The sequence below is a fragment of the Urtica dioica genome, chromosome 1, assembly GCF_054948205.1.
Source record: "Urtica dioica subsp. dioica isolate 48M chromosome 1, U.dioica_male_clone48M_v1_H2, whole genome shotgun sequence".
Taxonomy (NCBI): Eukaryota; Viridiplantae; Streptophyta; class Magnoliopsida; order Rosales; family Urticaceae; genus Urtica; species Urtica dioica.
The window spans coordinates 6,842,417-6,861,621 of record NC_142756.1 but is presented as its reverse complement, the minus strand read 5'-3'; the positions used below and the strand labels follow the sequence as shown (position 1 = coordinate 6,861,621).

General features: G+C 39.0%; 2 protein-coding genes and 1 long non-coding RNA gene across 3 annotated transcripts; 1 reads left to right on the top strand and 2 right to left on the bottom strand.

The window, feature by feature from the left end:
• Nucleotides 1–5,020: 5,020 nt before the first annotated feature.
• Nucleotides 5,021–7,788, top strand: LOC149406851 (uncharacterized). The gene is made up of 4 exons (XR_016301342.1): nt 5,021–5,360; nt 5,926–6,031; nt 6,359–6,468; nt 7,544–7,788. It is a non-coding gene; the product is annotated as an uncharacterized LOC149406851 (long non-coding RNA).
• Nucleotides 7,789–8,440: 652 nt separating this feature from the next.
• Nucleotides 8,441–10,728, bottom strand: LOC149406850 (uncharacterized). Its single transcript, XM_089617839.1, has 3 exons — nt 10,376–10,728; nt 8,592–9,061; nt 8,441–8,479 (listed from the first exon to the last, which is right to left on the bottom strand). Exons 1-3 carry the CDS (start codon nt 10,383–10,385, stop codon nt 8,441–8,443), a joined length of 519 nt encoding a protein of 172 aa, XP_089473965.1. The 5' UTR covers nt 10,386–10,728.
• Nucleotides 10,729–10,739: 11 nt separating this feature from the next.
• LOC149406849 (benzyl alcohol O-benzoyltransferase-like) lies at nt 10,740–13,657 on the bottom strand. Its single transcript, XM_089609302.1, has 2 exons — nt 13,161–13,657; nt 10,740–11,753 (listed from the first exon to the last, which is right to left on the bottom strand). Exons 1-2 carry the CDS (start codon nt 13,608–13,610, stop codon nt 10,824–10,826), a joined length of 1,380 nt encoding a protein of 459 aa, XP_089465428.1. The 5' UTR covers nt 13,611–13,657; the 3' UTR covers nt 10,740–10,823.
• Nucleotides 13,658–19,205: the final 5,548 nt, after the last annotated feature.

Sequence of the window (19,205 nt, the reverse complement as noted above, 5' to 3'; positions counted from 1 at the left end):
CAAAAGTGGCCCGTGCTTGTACGAAGGATTTGGGGATCATCAAGCATTCCACAAACTTAAGACTATTGCCAATAGCCATAGGTTTTTAAGTTTCAAAGTAATAGTCATTTGGCCCCATTAAGTGTAATTGAGATAGCTAACATGATACCCTATGTATATTTTTTTCAATATTTAAATAATATAAGGACAATAAACGTGTTTGTACTTTGTATTCAAATTTATGTAATTAGTAATAAATGTAGTTACATTTTTTAACTCGTAAATATTGTGCATATCAAAATGTTTAAATTAAAAAGAAACGTTGTAAAGATCCCAAATGTTACTGTTTGTTCGAGCTATCCAACACAGCCACCACGTGTTTGTTGGAACCTCAAGCGTCGAATTCCAATGTGTGTGGCTCGAGACCTAGTGATGTTTGTTTCCTGACCCTAGGCTCGGTCCAACCTCTAAGCAACTTAAGCAATTGCTTAAGGCCTAATTCTTTTAAGCCTAAAACAAGGCCCATTTTTAGTGTTATTTCATGTTAATATGCTGTAGAATGTGATTATGTGGGATAGCTCCGGCTTATTGTACCTTATGTGGGAATAAAATAATGGGTTAGAACTAGAAGTATTGCACTGCGCACAACATGAGATACATCATTATTTTAACATAATTGTGATAAAAGCCCTATTACTTTAACGTTCTCCACATGACTATCCTACTATTGTGATAAGGCCCCATTATTTATTTCTTCTCATTTACTTATTTTGTCAAATTATATAACCCACCATTGAAATATTCAAATTATTGGAATTGTAGAAAACATGATTAAAGATTATACTACTTCTTTTTGTCATAATATTTTAAATACTATTTGACATTTTTTTTTAGCAAACACTCCCTTCTTTTGTGATTATAATAACAAACACTCCCTGTAAGAATTAATAGTCTCTAACCCGAACATATATGATTAGAAACATGAACCCAAAAGAGGAAGCGAAATGGATCAAGCGTTTACCTCCGGCCATTGTTATCGGAAAATCGTCGGAGCTTTATCGGTGACTCGGAATGGCTTCGCCGGCGTCAAGGAACGTCGTTTTGCTCTTCTAAACCGAAATAACCTCGAACTAGATGGTGTGTGTTTATGAATGAGATTAAAAGGCTTAGGGACCAAAACAACTCTCTCTCAATTTATAAACCGGTTCCTTTCCATCAAAGAGAAACGGAAATGAGAGGCTTAATGTGTATTGATTCGTTGCTATAATTATGGGATTTGATAGACCATAAATGGAGAGATATATCATAACGTATTTACTTAATATACTCCATATACAATATACGGTAATTAGTATCCATATATTCTATATTCGTAATGTATATCTTACATTCTCCCACTTGGCCTATAAATTCAATATATGTCACAAGAAAATTAATATATAGATCATGGCGATAAGTCCTCTATAAATGAGTATTATCTTCCATGTATCATATATATTACTTTTCACAAATTACCCATCAAAATATAATGAATAAACCATATGTTTATTCTAGGTCCAAACATAATAAAATACTTCTCAAATCAATAATGATAATGAATGTGCACAAACCATATGAGAAATATTAAACTGAATACGAGTTTCATAAATGGAAATGTAGCGTACTATGAAAAATTACATTATGGAACCAAGTCCCATATTTTCCACATGATCCTTAAATTTCTTTGGTGGCATGCCTTTAGTCAAAGGATCGGCAATCATCAACTCGGTGCTAATGTGTTGGATGACCACTTTATCATCTTTAACACGTTCTCTTATGGCTAGATATTTGATGTCGATATGTTTACTTCGACTTCCACTTTTGTTATTCTTAGCCATAAAGACAGCAGCCGAGTTGTCACAGTACATCTTAATAGGCCTAGAAATAGAGTCTACAACTCTAAGCCCAGATATGAAACTCTTCAACCAAACACCATGCGATGTAGCTTCAAAACACGATACGAACTCAGCCTCCATAGTGGAAGTAGCAGTCAATTTCTGCTTTGTGCTTCTCCAAGACACGGCTCCGCCAGCTAGCATAAAAACATATCCTGAAGTGGATTTTCTTGAATCAATGCAGCCAGCGTAGTCAGCGTCAGAGTAGCCAACCACTTCCAATTCATCGGTCCGTCTGAACATAAGCATGTAATCCTTTGTTCCTTGAAGGTATCTCATAACCTTCTTTGCAGCTTTCCAATGGTCAAGACCTGGGTTACTCTGATATCTACCCAATACTCCAACAACATATGCAATGTCAGGTCTGGTACAAACCTGAGCATACATAAGGCTTCCTACAGCGGAAGCATATGGAATATTCTTCATTTGATCCCGCTCAAGATCATTCTTTGGACATTGATCAAGACTGAATTTGTCACCCTTCACAACAGGTGCTATACTTGGCGAACAATCTTTCATCCGAAATCTCTCTAGAACTTTGTTGATATAGGTTTCTTGAGACAAACCCAAAATGCCTCGTGATCTTTCCCTATGGATCTTAATGCCAATGACATAAGATGCCTCACCCATATCTTTCATATCAAAGTTCTTAGACATAAATTGTTTCACCTCGTACAACATTCCATTATCATTAGTCGCTAACAAAATATCATCCACATATAAAACAAGGAAACATATCTTACTCCCACTGACCTTCTGGTATATACATTGATCCATGACATTCTCTTCGAAACCGAAAGAAGTTATATCATCATGAAATTTAAATACCATTGGCGGGAGGCTTGTTTTAAACCGTAAATGGATTTATTAAGCTTGCAGACTAAATGCTCACCGTGACTAGAGGAGAATCCTTCTGGTTGTTTCATGTAAACCTCTTCCTCTAGATCTCCGTTAAGGAAGGCCGTTTTCACATCCATTTGATGTAGCTCGAAGTCAAAATGAGCTACTAATGCCATAATTGTGCGAAGTGAATCTTTCTTTGATACAGGCGAAAATGTATCAGTGTAATCAATTCCTTCTCTTTGAGTGAACCCTTTGGCTACAAGTCTTGCTTTATGTCTCTCGATGTTGCCTTGTGAGTCTTTCTTTGTTTTAAAGACCCATTTGCATCCGATGGCTTTTACACCATCAGGCAACTCGACAAGATCCCAGACTTGATTCTTTCCCATAGAGTTCATCTCCTCAATCATAGCCTCGTGCCATAAGTTAGATTCTTTAGAACTTACAGCTTGTGAAAACGTTTCAGGATCATTCTCGGCTCCAATGTTGCCGTCCATTTCTTGCAGATATACTTCATAATCACTAGGGATTGCTGAATTTCTAACTCTAGTAGATCTTCTTAATGGTGCTTCATCATGATCTTGATGATCTTGTTGTTCAATAGGTTGTTCAACATGATCTTGATCAGCAACTTGATCTACAGGATCAGCATTATCAACTTGTGGAACTTCAATAGTTGGTTGTCGTACACACGATTGAGCTTGAGGAGTGTGTATGATAATCAATCTATCACTTGAACTAGAAGGTTCAGCTTCATTGTGATCCATTGCAGAGACCGAATCACGCAATGGGTCACTCCCTCTAATCAAGTCATTCTCAAGAAATTTTGCATTCCTTGATTCCACAATCCTAGTACTGTGAGATGGACAATAGAATCTATAACCTTTAGACTTCTCGGCATATCCAATGAAATACCCACTAATAGTCCTAGGGTCTAGTTTCTTTTCTTGTGGATTATAAATTCTCACTTCAGACGGGCATCCCCAAATGCGTATATGTTGCAAACTGGGTTTCCAACCTTTGAATAACTCAAAAGGCGTTTTTAAAACAGCCTTGGTTGGAACTCGGTTTAATATATACACAGCCGTCTTTAGTGCTTCAGTCCACAAGAATTGAGGAAGTTTTGTGGTACTCCTCATACTTCTCACCATGTCCATTAAAGTTCGGTTTCTTCTTTCTGATACACCATTTTGATCTGGAGTACCAGGCATCGTATATTGGGCAACAATCCCATGTTCTTGAAGAAACTTCGCAAATGGCCCAGGTGCTTGTCCATTCTCTGTATATCTACCATAATACTCACCACCCCTATCTGATCTCACTATCTTAATTTGTTTACCGCATTGTAACTCTACTTCAGCCTTGAAAACTTTAAAGGCATCTATAGCTTCATCCTTAGAACGAAGTAAGTAGAGATACATATATCGTGAGAAATCATCTATGAAAGTGATAAAGTATTTTGGACTACTAGCATCCATGTCTGGACAACAAATGTCAGTATGTATGATTTCTAACAATTCAGTACTTCTCTTTGCACCCTTTTTAGACTTATTGGTTTGCTTTCCCTTAATGCAATCCACACAAGTCTCGAAGTCAGTAAAATCAAGAGTACTAAGTACCCCTTCATTCACCAACCTCTTGATTCTTAAAATGGAGATATGTCCCAATCTCCGGTGCCACAATAGAGAAGAATTTTCATTCATAATACAACGTTTCAACCCAGCAGTAACATTCAAAGAGTTATAAGCAGTATTATTGTAAAGGATAAACTTTTGAATCTCGCCGTTTGTAATTTACGGTTAATAAATGAGCTTTCGTGTATTACAAGTAAGTTCTTGAATGAATTATGGACGTTGAAGTTTAGAGAGTTAATTTAAATTATTTTAAGGTAATGGAAAATCTCGGAATAAATAAAGGATTTATCGAGTTCGTCTGGAATAATAAATTATTTTCCGAGGAAATATTCCGGAAGCTAATTTAAGAAAATAAATTCTCAAGGACGAGAATTATTTCCGAGAAACCTTAAAAATATTTAAATTAATCGAGAACGAACGAGGAAATTCTCGGTTTAGTTATTTAATTAAAATCCGATCAGTCACGGATTTAATTAAATAATTACATTACAACGGACGTGATTGTAATGAAAGTTCGGGACCCATTTATAAGAATTTTTGAGTTTGGGGTCGATTTGGAGAGGAGGATATGGGAGGGATCTATGAGCAAATAAGGGATTCTTTTTTCTTCTCTTATCTTCTTCTATCTTCTACTCTCTTCTTCTTCCCTTCTTCACGTGACCTTCTTCTTTTTCTTTCTTCTTCTCTTCACCCGCGTGAACTGCAGAGGATAACAAAGAGAAAAAAAAATTCGTTAGCTCCAAAGCATCGTCGCCACCGAGCGCTATCTCACCGCCATCTTCTCTCCCTCTCCTTCTACCTTCTCCTTCATCGCGCGTCCTCACCGAGAAGCTCCGAGCCGCGCGCGCGCCATCCAGCCGAGACCGAGCGTCGCCGCGCGCGACCGCCGCGAGTCGCCGAGCACGCCGGCCACGAGGAGACGCCAGAGAGTGAGAGGGTGGACACCGGAGGGTTCAATTCCTCCAGAAACGAGGTGAAATTCCTTTTACCCAAATTGAAATTCAAGATTAGGGTTTCATGAGATTGATTTGGGGATTTTGTAATTCCGGGGTGTTTATGAGGAATTGATTGAAGATGGTTGTTTTTTTGAGCTCGTGTTTTGATGATTAAGACTTGAATTTATCAAGTGATTATGAATTTGGTCTTGGCTGGGTTATTTGATTTTAGCCGTGTGGTTCTTTGTTGTGGCCGTGAGTTTACTTGGCCGAGGGACTTGTTTCAGTTGTGAGTCCTTTTGATTGTTTGTGAAGATAAAATCTGAGTCTCGGGGATTTATTTTGTGGTTAATGCTCGGTTTGATTGTTGGTTGAGTTAGTTCTCGGGTTGTGAAGTTATGTGAATTTGAAATCGTCGTTTGTGTTTTGAGATGAGTTGGTTCGTTTCGCGCTTGGTTAGCTCGTTGTGAGATTGAAATGTGAATTTATTGACAAGTTTGGGTTTTGTGACAAGTGATGTTATTAGTGGTTTGATTTCGGATTCTAAGTCGAGTCGGGAGTTTGGATTTGTAAATTGACTCGATATTCGTTTTTATTTCACAGCTCAGTTACAGATCAGAGAGAATCGAGCGAGAGCCGGCGGACTTGAACACGTTGAAGCCGGAAAAGTAGTGAATTCAGAACAGATTTTTAAAGCTCGATCTCACTCGTGAGTCGTTTATCGCTTTATAGCGTTAGACTCGAGTCTTAATTTTGGATTTGAGATTTGTACTCAAGGATTATTAATTATTTATTAAGAGATGTTCGAGAATTTATTTAAGACTCATTAAATAATGATTTGGATTTTATTTCGTACTCATTCTCTGGTACGAATTCGTACGAGTCTTGAATAAGTTTAAATTCCGAAAAGCCGGGAAATAAGTGAATTAAATTCTCGAACCCCTGAACCGACTCGCAGTGAATCCCGATAACGAACCTTAAGCTTGTCATCACCTTTCGGATCATTGGCTAATGAGTTTTCAACTTTGGGTTTTAGTTTCTCGACGCCTCAGAAAGTGATAACGCTCCAGGATGTGTAGAGTCTCGGGAAGCGTGAAAAGGGAGGAAACTCCAGAAGTCAACCAATTTTCAGACGATCTTTTCCGGGTAAGTGTGGAGACATAAGTCAACTACATACCAAGGGAATAACCATGTTTGTTTGCGCATTTATTTGCTAGTAAACAAGAGTAGGTGAAAGCCTAAAATGAATAAACTCGAAAGCTAAGGCTTCGGCCACTCTTGCTTGAAAACTTAGTTCGGGTACGCCCGTTAGGTTCAAACGCTAACTTGAACCATCCATGTTTGCTTTGTGTATAGTTAGACTCTCTTCTAACTCTAGGAAGTAGGTTAGAATCGAGAGGACGGAAGAGCGATAAGACTCTCGAATTCAATCGGGAGTAGAGAGTTCGAAAGTCACACTTCGAGCTTTCAACTTAAAACACTTAACGAGCTTCAAAGAGAAATAATAATTTCTTTCGGGGTTTATCCCGTTACGCTCTTCCGTATATAAGTTTAACGTGTACGCTGCTAGCCGCAGAGTACCCAAACTTTAATTAAACTCGTGTCGGTGGTACCCACAAGTCAACGACTTGTGTTTGTGGCAGACCTAGGTGGTCTGTATGGCGCTGAGTACTCAAAAATGGGGAGAACCCAACGGTAACGGGCAGTCGCCACGAGCGAACCCGATGGTAAAGGGCAGTCGCCTTGAGCGAACCCAACGATAACGGGCAGTCGCCACGAGCGAACCCGATGGTAATGGGCAGTCGCCAAGAGTGAACCCATTCAGCAATGAGCAGTCGCCTCGAGTGAACTCATTGTCGTGCCAAGGCGGCACACATGCGCCGACGTCAGATGAAGATGGTACCACTAGTGGATCCCAGACAATCTTAAAACACCCAAGCCGCCGTAAGACTGCTGCTCGAGGTCTGAGGCTGGCTTATTGTCGTTTTGGAGATCGTAGCAGAAGAGGATGTACGATCTTGCAAAACAACAAGTGAGTAGATAGAGTGTGATATCACGCGTCAGTCATGCTCTAATGTTATGTTCTAGCTACATCTAGCAATCATTCTGCATTCTTGTGTATTTGTTTGCACGTCACATGGCATTAGTCGTTTTACTTTATAGATAGACTCCCACTTACTGAGTCAATCGACTCATAGTTTTATGACCCTTGGTAATGTAGATAAGGGAAAAGCTGGTAAGCGGGACACGAGATTGAAGACCGAGACCGAGCGCGTATTGCCTTGACCTATGGGCTATGGGGTTTCTTAATCGGGGGTTAGTGTCTTCTGTTGAAACGTTCCGGAACATATTTGTATAGGAGTCGCTATAAGACTCTAAGTTATAAAAGCGAAAAATTTCCCCGAATTTTCGCAAACTATTTTATTATATAATCTTATGAGATATTATGCTTAATTAATGTGTTTATATTATGAGTTATGTATAGATTTGAGTTGATCAGTCGCGGTTCGTGGGCGAGCTGTCGCTCGCGGGTCGTGACAATTATTTTGCAAAGTAACAGAATAAAGACCATCATGAGACAATGTACCATAACCAACAGTTTTAGATTTATTTAATAATGTAAAACCATCATCCAAAAAGTTAAAACCAAAACCAAAAGGTACAAGTCTCGAAACTGAAATTAAATTCCTTGAAAAACGAGGAACATAAAAGGTCTTTTCTAAATGCAAAATAAAACCAGTACTCAAAACCAAATTGCAAGAACCAACAGCCTCCACATGTGAGCTCATCTTCCCTCCTGAGAGGATATAGCACTCACTACCCACTGGCTTCCGTAGGTTTTGCATACCCTGCAAAGTATTTGAAACATGGATTGTAGAACCAGAGTCAATCCACCAAGTATTATGATCAACATCAGTTAGATTTGATTCATAACATACAAACGAAAATTGAATACCTTTCTTCTCAAGCCAATTCTGGAACTTAGAGCAGTCTTTCTTCATGTGTCCTTTCTTCTTGCAAAAGAAACACTTTGACTCTTTCTTAATGTCCAGTTTGACAGAGAGCTTGCCTTTGCCTTTGGCACGATCTTTCTTCTTCCTTTCGGAGAAAGTCAAATTCACTTTCTCACCCTGTTCCATAGCCAACCTATGCTCCTCTTGAACACACATGGTCATGAGTTCATTGATTGACCATTTATCCTTATGTGTGTTATAAGAAATCTTAAATGGACCATATTGTTGGGGCAGAGTGCACAGAATAAAGTGAACCAGAAAGGTTTCAGACATTTCAACTTCCAGTGTCTTTAATTGAACCGCAATATCCATCATACGCATGATATGATCACGCATACCTCCTATTCCAGTGAGCTTCACGGATGAGAACTGCATGATAAGAGTACTAGCCAAAGCCTTATCTGAAGTGACAAATTGATCGTCTATTGCTTTCATTAAGAGACGAACATTGTCATATTCCTCAATTGAACCCCTAACCCCAGCAGATACTTTGGTCTTTATGAACATAACGCAGAGGCGATTAGATCGCTCCCACTTTTCATAAAGATCAACCTGATCAGGGGTACTTTTCTCAGTGATTTTAGGGGGTTCAGGCTTCCTTATGGCATAATCAATATCCATCCATCCCAGCTGAAGGAGAACTCTTTCTTTCCAAACCTTAAAGTTGTCCCCTTTGAGTTCGGGGACATCGCACTTAACATCAGAGTAACTAACAGTTTGACTAGCTGCAATTTACAGAAATTAAACATGCTTATAAGAATTATGTTTTTTTTTTTGAAGAAATTAACTATATCATGATTTACGAATGCAAAACATGTATTACTCAATGAATCTAGAGACATAAAACTTGCCTGTGGGCTAAAGTTCTAATTCAATTAGATTCACACGATTATGATAAAACTGTCAAACTATGTTCTTTTTCCTAATACCTGTGGGTTAATTAGGAAATATAATTTGATATTTTATCCTAATTAATCATACAAATATTACAAAATTCCTGTGGGTAGATTTCATAATATAGCATATGATTAACCACAATTATTATTTTAATGTGATTTTAATTCTAAATATACAACCTATATTAATTAAAGATGCTGTGGCTACTCTCTAATTAATAAAGATCATATTAATCGCAAAATAATATAACTAAAAATAAATAATATTATGATAGTCATTAAATTGCTAAATGTTATATGCATAATAATAAAATTATGAAGCATATAACTTCTAAATATTGTACAATATTATTAAAACCGAATATTCAATTTATATTCTATATAAAAGAATTAAAAGATGAACCATCACACACTACTGCTTGTAACAAAAGTGTGCACATTTCCTATATATACAAAAATAATTAAAAGACCAAATATGTATACATAGCATATATGTCCGTGCATATCACCAAAAGGCACAACAACATATAAACAAAATTAACTGTACGTGAAGTAAAAAAAAGTGGCTGAAAACATATATATATATATATATATATATATATATATATATATATATATATATATTAAATAAAACAGGTCCAATAACAACAACCGGTTAGACTACAACATTGGTGATTGGACAGCAACCATTAAAACAATAGCAGCCAAAATAGTGGGCCCAAGGACTGACTTAATGGTACGTAAAGTGATTGAAGGCAAACAACAATATATAAACGACGCAAAATGTCAAAACAAGCGACATGTCATTTTTGGTCATCTTCAACCTCCAGACGGGTCAAAACGACCCGGTTAAAACCCATATTATGACCCGGCTCGTTCTCTCTCATTTTAGCATCAAATTAAGCGATTCAAAAGCCAAAAGAATCACAAAACAATTTTCCAAAAGATTTCCATAATAATATTAACATTTCGACGTCAAAAAACGCAAAACATAAACACGCAAGAATATGGAAAATTTCAAAAACAAGGTAGAGGTTAGATGGTGCTCTGATACCAAATGTAAGAATTAATAGTCTCTAATCCGAACATATATGATTAGAAACATGAACCCAAAAGCGGAAGCGAAATGGATCAAGCGTTTACCTCCGGCCATTGTTATCGGAAAATCGTCGGAGCTTTATCGGTGACTCGGAATGGCTTCGCCGGCGTCAAGGAACGTCGTTTTGCTCTTCTAAACCGAAATAACCTCGAACTAGATGGTGTGTGTTTATGAATGAGATTAAAAGGCTTAGGGACCAAAACAACTCTCTCTCAATTTATAAACCGGTTCCTTTCCATCAAAGAGAAACGGAAATGAGAGGCTTAATGTGTATTGATTCGTTGCTATAATTATGGGATTTGATAGACCATAAATGGAGAGATATATCATAACGTATTTACTTAATATACTCCATATACAATATACGGTAATTAGTATCCATATATTCTATATTCGTAATGTATATCTTACACTCCCTACTTACGTAAAATCCGATCAATTAGACTTCACACCTCAACATTCAACATGCTTCTACGACACGACATGCAAAAATCAAAGAGAAGACTTGAGAAAAACCTTGGCCTCAACATCAGCATCTTCTATTCCTTCCAAGACCCTCTCGAGCTCTTCGACGAACCTTTCCATAGCCGGGGCAGGGAGGCAGATCGGCACCACGATCCCCCCATCGGACGGTATATAAAAGCTCGAAAAACCGGGGACGACCCCGACCCCGCTCTTCGCGGCCCCACCATAGACCGGCCTCCCCCACCCAAAATCCACGTCACCAAATCCCACCCGCACGAGGTCCGACACCGCATACGCCCTCGCTGACACGAAGTGGGGCCGCCCCGTCGCCACCATAAGATCCGCCACCGACTTCAAATACTCCTCCGTGACCGCCGCCTTCGCCTCCCTCACCAGCCCCACCGCGTGCCCCAGAGGCCTCCGGCAAAGCTCCCCGGAAACCGCCACCGCCGTCGAGAAAGCGAACACGTTACCGTAATACCCCTCGGGCAACCGAGGGCCGAACTTGGGCCGGGCGCTCACGATGCAGATCATTCGGACCTCCTCGTGCGGGTCCCACCCGAGGGCCCGCGTGCGGCACCGCCACAGGCACGCCGTCAGGAGGTCGAAGGCGGAGGCGGAGCCGCGGAGCGGCGGCGGGAGACGGCGGCGGATGGCGGCGATCTCGGGTTTTCCGAAGAAGAATGAGCGGTCGGCCATTTGGTCTAGGGAGACGGTTTGGACGTCGTCGTCGATTTGTTGCACGTGCGGGTTGTATTCGTGGTGGAGGCAGGTCACGCGCGGCGGGTCACGTGCGTTGAGGAGGTGGCGCTGCCACGTGGGGAGGAGAGAGGGTCTGTGGGCCCCGCGTGCGATGTCGGCCACGGCGGTCATGAACTGGACGAGCCCCTGAGCGTCGCTCATTGTGTGGTTCAGGCGCAGAGCGAAGATGAAACCCCCGCACTTCAGCAGAGTCACCTGTCATTATCATCACAAAAGTCAATACCATTAGTTTGTGACGACGTCCATTTTTTTGTATCGGATTCACTAATTACCAGTGGTTATTTAGCCATCGTTAAAATTTTCTAAATAACCAACATTTCCTTAATATATATTAACATGTAAATAACGTTCGTTAAGTATTTTTTTTTTTTTTTTTTTTGCTATTTACGACACATGGTTATTTACAAAAATTTACAATTTTAAATAGAGATTTGAACTGACTAAGTCTTCAAACTTAAAGAATTTTATTTTATTTTACGTTTCAGATTTTTTTTATTTCTAACCATTCTGTTTATGTGGCACATTGTTTATACCATTTTTACTGTTATTAATTAGTTAATATAATTTATTTTCGAAATTAATAAAATCTAATTTATTATTCAAAATTCTTAATTATTAGGATCTCAGATATATATATATATATCTCTCTCTCTCTCTCTCTCTCTCTCTATATATATATATATATACACACACGTTCACTCTTTCTCTCTCTCTTTCTATCTATCGTCACATTTTTTAGCCATGGACAAAGGTCAAAAACATTAAAAAAAAAAACAAAAAACGTCGTTAATAACTGTTAATAGGTTTTTGCTTCAACTAATAGTCGGTAATAACTGTTAATAGATTAACTGTGATGCTGTTTTTTTTTTAACTTTTGTTATGGCTAAAAATGTATCGAAGAGAGAGAGAGAGAGAGAGAGAGAGAGAGAGAGAGAGAGAGAGAGTATTTAGATATAGATAAATGATTTTCATTTAATTTATTTTTGGCAAAGAATTAGGAGAAAAAATAAAGGTAATTAATTATGTCTTATTACATCAAAGATTGGTTAATTATCAAATATTACTAAAACGTTGGCTATTTCACAATTCTAAGTTTTAAAAAGGCTAGTAAATTAGAGCGCCCTTTTAAATATTTATTTTTTGTGACTTATATTGCTAAATACTTAATTTTACTATTGACTTTTTTTTAATTTTTCAGAGAAGAATACTGAATATAGGCTCTCCAAATCAAATGTTTGTACTAAAATTTGTGACATCTTAGTTACCAAAAAAATATTATATTACGTGATTGATAAAGGAGATACATACGCACACGTGTAATTTGGTGTATATATGTTTATAAATTGGAAAAATAATACAAAATAGCCGTTTTAAAAATTGGTTAGCTAAATAGTTCAAATTTTCAGTGAAATAATGTTGAAATATATTTTTACACTTTGATTAAAAAAATTGACGATTTATACAAATAATTTATCACTTTCAAATACCTTAATAAAAAATATACTAAAACTTAGTACTTCTTAGCTTCTTCACTAATATTTTAGTTGAGTCGTTACTATTTTGCTAGACTACGTAACTAAAACACACATTGTATGTTTATACCTGAATAAGCAACAAGGGAGAACCAATGACACCCCCAGATCCAGGGACGTCAAAAAGAAGCTCCTCAAAGCACGGAAACGGAGGCTGAAGAGTCGGCCCGAAATCCGACAAAGTCACATCAGCTTCGGCGGCGATGAACAGAACGCCCTCGGCGGTGCAGTCCACCGCCAGCTTTCGCCCCGTCAGCTCTCTCAGCCGCCCCGCGAATGGGTAGTAGAACACCAACGCCTTCGCCACCGCGTCTCTGATCACCCCAACCGGGTCCCTCGCCGCCGCCGCCACGTCAGCCTTGTAGAATTGTATCACCGGGATCTGGAACCGGAGCCCCTCTTGGTCGTCGATGTCCGACAGAAGCTTCAGCTCCCGAGGAGTCGGCTCTGCGGGCCCCACCAGCTCCGGCTCGGACCTCCTCACTGTGAAGACCAGCGACGACGATTTCGGAGATGCCATATTATATATGTGTGTGTGTGTGTGTGTGTGTGTGTGTGTGTTTTTAAGTGTTTATTACTAGTTGTACTTTGTATATATAGTGCTGTGCTATAGACAATGATAGTTAAGACTATTACCAGAACTAGTTAATAGTAACAACTCTCTCTTTGGATTTTTCTTTGCTCTCTGCTCCGTTAGGTTCACATCATGTGATGGTGGGAAATCATAATTTACTTGAATTTTATGTGGACATGATAAAATTACAAACCTGCACCACATGGCATGACTGCCCTGTTAAATACCATAATTTCAATGACAGTGATACTATTACTAATTAATAGTAACAACCCTCTATTTGGATTTTTCTTTTCTCAACTTCGTTACGTTCACATATGCCGGTGGGAAATCATAATTTATGTGAATTTGACAATATAATAGAATTACAAACACATGACTGACTCTGCCAGATTATACACTATGATTTCTAAGTATAATTGGGGGATTGCGATTGAACTTTAGCGAAAGGAAAGGTCGTTCAATTTCTTTTTTTTTTTATTATTATTATTACATAATATGGTCTTTATTTAATTTTATATATATACGGATTTATCTTATGTTCGGAGGGGACCAAATGTAAATTATATTATGATGCATGTGTCTTGTCATAATTTGAGTTATTTTCTTAATTATTAATAAATAATTAGATTATACTTTTAATATAAAATAAATAATTCATATGCCTAACTCTTCTAAAAATTAGTATGTGAGTTGGTGCAAAATTTAATATATTTGTATACCGTTTTTACATAAAAATATCAATCATTAAACATTATCCAGCAGAAAGCTAGGTGGAGTTGAGCCCTTTAAATCTTCTTTTAGAAATATATTTCCTACATTCTTCTATCCACTTTTTCTGAACCTTTTTCTTTCGTAGCATGTATATAGTAGTATTTTTTTTAAAACTCATCGTAAGAAAGTGTGTCTAAAAATTTTATGCGAAAATATTTTTTTCAAGTTTTAAACAATCAATTTTCTTGATTTTACATAATTTTATTAAAGGGTCCGGCGGCTATATAACCCAATAGAACTTAAGCTTTTGCAAAATAGTCATAGTTTGGCTATTATAAGCAAACTAGCCAAAGTATTTTAAAAGCCCAATTATGCCCCTCGGCCCAATTATTGAATTCTCTCGATTCCCTCTCGCTAATTTTCTCCCCGATTCTCTTGCTAGTTCTCTCTCATTCTTCATTTAATTTCGTCGGCGAATTCTCTCGACGAAACCCTAGAAATCACCATCGTCGCCGTCGTCAGTCTTTCCCTCGCACGTCTGCCTTCGCTGCTCTCGAGTTCTTCTCGAATTCTGACACCTGTGTGTGCAAGGAAGAAGAGACGTCGCCGTGAGCCGCCTATAATCTTCAATCCATCTCCGGTCTTCAATATTGGCCAAACCAAATTAACTGTAAGTAAATTTCGTTCGTTTTAGTTTTGAAACCCTAGATTAATATTAAAGTAGGCTGGATTAAACTTGGATGATTAATCGTGGCCTTAAGCTTGTGCGAGTTTTGAAGGTGTTGATTGCGGTTTTTGTAACCCTAGATTAATATTAAAGTAGGCTGGATTAAACTTGGATGATTAATCGTTGCCTTAAGCTTGTGCGAATTTTGAAGGTGTTGATTGCGGTTTTTGTAACCCTAGATTAATATTAAAGTAGGCTGGATTAAACTTGGATGATTAATCATGGCCTTAAGCTTGTATGATTTTTGTAGGTGTTGATTGTATGATTTATTGCTAGAGATCAAGAACGAATCCTATTAAAGTAACCTGGATTTAGCATGGATTAACTTTTTCTTTGGCAACGTTGAAGCAGATAATGAGGCAAACAAGGCAATCAACGGCAAGAAATGAAGAAGCGAGAGCTGCATTGACAAGCCAAGAAGAGGCTACACAAGTAAGTAATTGTTTGAATCTTTAATAAATAAAATTTTAATCCAGGCTAGTCTAATTTTAATCTGGTCTCTTGTGCAGTCGCGCAACCTGAGCGATTTCGTGATTGCGAGAGAAGCATGGAATAGCAACGCCAAAATAAATACACACACACGACTCGATGGGATTAAAGGAATCCTGTCAAAGCTTAGTGACGAAGAGATCATGTCAGTGAAAAATGGGGTCTTCGGTCACTTGCTAGAGATCGAAAACAGCGCATTTCCGGGGAAGATTGTGCACCAGCTGCTACTGCGGCAATGCCATGCTGCAAAAACAAATGAGCTGGCATTCAACTTCAACGGAGAGATTGCAAAGTTTGGTATAAGGGAGTTTGCAATCTGTTCTGGGCTGCTCTGCAAACACAACGACGATACAGATGACATAGAGGCTACACCACAAGTAACAATCGTCGAGAAGTTCTTCAACAACAAGACTGCATCCGTAAACAGCCTTCTGACGGTGTTCAATTCTTCGTTGAGCGCAACAAGTGAAGAGAAGGTCAACCTCGCAAATCTGTGTATTCTGTACACACAGATTTTGCCTTGCCAACATTCAGTGAGCTGCGACCCAAAATACTTGGAGCTTGCTGACTATCCCGACAAATTTGCGAATTATCCATGGGGGTTAGAGAGTTTCAGAAAACTCCTCGAGACGATGAAGAAGCATCGAACATTGAAGACGGGAAAGCTCCAAGCATACGATGCTGGTGGTTTTGTTCATGCCCTAGTAGTATGGGCTTATGAAACAATTCCACTACTGTTGGAGAGAGGATTCGCAACAAAGTTGCGAACAATGAAGCTGCCCCGAATTTTACGGTGGAACTTCAACCTCGCGCCCAGCTTCTTCAACCTGTCAGAGGAGGTTTTCGACAACCCAGCGGTATGTTTTCATGTTTTCATGTTTTGTTGTTAGAAAATATATGTTTTAAACTGGGATTATATTTAATCTATGATGGATTATGTTGTTAAATGTAGCTATCGCTGATCGAAATCGAGTGCACAAGGGCGGAATTGAATAAGGAGTACATGGAGCCATTTCTAACCACGATGCAGCTAGTACCCGAAGGACAACAACAGGAGAGTGGCGATGAGGACTCGGTGCATACACCACAACAACAAGCACCGTCAACACCGATGCCTTCAGTGCGTGAAGATGTCATACTCAATGCTATGAAGGCAATGGAGATGAGATTGGAGAAGAGATTGGACAGACTCGACACCAAACTCAATGCACTCCATCAAATGGTACTAAAGATAAAAGACAAAACTATGGCGGAATCATCAAACGCCGGCATCGCCTCACAATCGCCCCACATCTCTGACTTCAATGATATAAACTACATTGTAAACGACATACAAACTACTGTAAGTAATAATTAACTTTGTTTATTTGGTATAAATTTCAAATTATGCCTAGTAAAGAATGTTAACTAGAACGCTAATGTTTCAGTTGAACACCGAGATGGCTGAAGAGATTCCAACCGACCCACCAACAGTGAAGGACACCGAAAGGGTTGCAATCGACCCAGCGACATCAACTATACAGGTTTGAAAACTCGGCATATTTTTTAGTGTTTAGAACCTGGATTATTAATAGTGAAGCATGGGTTAATTTGTTTCAGCTCAACACCGAGATGCCTGAACAGATTCCAATTGACCCGGCAACGGTGAAGGAGAACGAAAGGGCTGACACTGCGGTGGCGGAACAGATTTCAACCCGGGGCGAGGACGGCGTAGGTCAAATGGTTACACTCCGAAAAGGAAATTTGAAGATGAGGGTAATTGGTCATTAATCCTGGATTAATTCTTAGGAAGGCAGGATTATTTTGTTGTAATTATTGTAGGTTTTTAAAAAAGCTGCAAGGCGAGAAGCTCCAATCGTCCGCAGGTCACCGCGGAAACGCGAGCAACACAAGGCTGCTGTTATGTGTCTGCCTTATACAACGGAGTTTGGATCCGCGAACCCCAATGTGCAAAAACAAAAAAGGCAAAAGAAGGCTGCTTTGAAGAAGAATGAAGAAAAGCCCGAGAAGCCGGCCGTGGAGACGACGACAAAGCAGCCCGAGAAGCCGGCCGTTGAGACAACAACAAAGCAGCCCGGGAAGCCGGCCATGGAGACGACAACAGAGCAGCCTGAGAAGCCGGACGTGGAGACGACGACAGAGCAGCCTGTGGAGACGCCTACCCCCGAGGACATGCCAAGCTTCAGCCTTAACCTTACTCAATCTATGACAAAAAAAAATGAAGAAACATGTAATAGGAAACGTTAGAGTAATATTTGTGTTATTTTCAGTTCTCTATCAATGTTTGTAAAGAAACTGCATTGAAGGTTAGATTAGTCAGTTAATATCTTTTGAAGTTTAATCCAGAATCGTTAAGAGTAATATTTGGGTTATTTTCAGTTCTCTATCACTGTTTGTATCATGGCATTGAAGGTTGGATTAGTCAATTAATTTCATTGTTAAGTTTAATCCAGGCAGGACTAAAATTAATCCTACCTTAAACTCATGAAAATATGAACAAAATTAGTCATGCCAATCTATTCCAAATATTCTGAAATGAAATTAACAATACCAAAGTCAACATAATTGCAAAAAAATTCAAAAAACCAAAAACCAAAAGAATACACAAATGAAATGAAATGAACCCTAGATCTTCGCACAAGTTCTAGTGTTGTGTCCGGCTTCACCGCATGAACCACAATGCACATGTTTGAATTCATTCGAAGAACGAATCCTTTTCTTCCGAGGCCTTCCAGGAAGAGTCTTGAGCTTAGGCGGTTTGATAACGCTTGTATCACCCGCACGAACCAATGAGGCTTGATTCTCGTTTACAGGATAGACGCATCTGGAATAAGTCGCCATCAACGTCTCCATGGTGTAATATGAAGACACATAGTTCATCGGGTCGAGCTTTCTCATCCAAAGAGCGGCCACGGCATGTCCGCAAGGAATCTCTTCCAATTGCCAAAACAAGCACGAACAACTTCTGTTCAGGATATCTACAGTAACAGATCGTTGCCCATCAACCACCTCGAATAGCGTCAAATGAACTTCATTGACCTAATTCAAGATAAATATGGCACTGTCAGTAAGATTAATCCATGATGGATTAAAATTAATCATACATTAAACACATGAAGATATGAATTAAACTACAATGTGAAACAGTTAACAGCCTAAACATTCATAAACACTAAAAAAACATACATAAAGAAACACGTACCTTCATAGACCGAGCTTCATCTTCCTTCTCCAATATGAGCTTATACGCCCAAGAAGTCAACCGAGACTTCATCGATTCAAAAGACGACATACGTCTATAAAACCATTGCTGTAGTTTTTTCCTAAAAGCCAAGACTAGGAAAGCTACCGGCCAACTCCGATTTTCTCGTAGAACAGCGTTCATGCACTCCGAGATGTTAGTTGTCATGACTTGATATCTTTTTCCCGGGAATTTGGAACGAGCCCACAATTCCGGATTAGCTTCCATCAAATAATCCTCTATTCCCGACTGCTTGACACTAAGTTTGTCGAAAAAATACTCGTACTCATCGTGCGTGTATGCCTTGGCAGCCTTGAGAAAAAGTGGCCGAAGTTTACGACAGCGAAACTTCGTCAGCAAGTTACCCCAT

Excerpts from the sequence above, each read along its gene's own strand:
- LOC149406850 (XM_089617839.1), bottom strand. Across the intron at positions 8,480-8,591 it reads AAATGTCTGAAACCTTTCTG|AGGAGCATAGGTTGGCTATG; the intron begins GTTCACTTTATT and ends TGTGTGTTCAAG.
- LOC149406849 (XM_089609302.1), bottom strand. The coding sequence starts at position 13,610 with ATGGCATCTCCGAAATCGTCGTCGCTGGTCTTCACAGTGAGGAGGTCC. Across the intron at positions 11,754-13,160 it reads CTCCCTTGTTGCTTATTCAG|GTGACTCTGCTGAAGTGCGG; the intron begins GTATAAACATAC and ends TGATAATGACAG.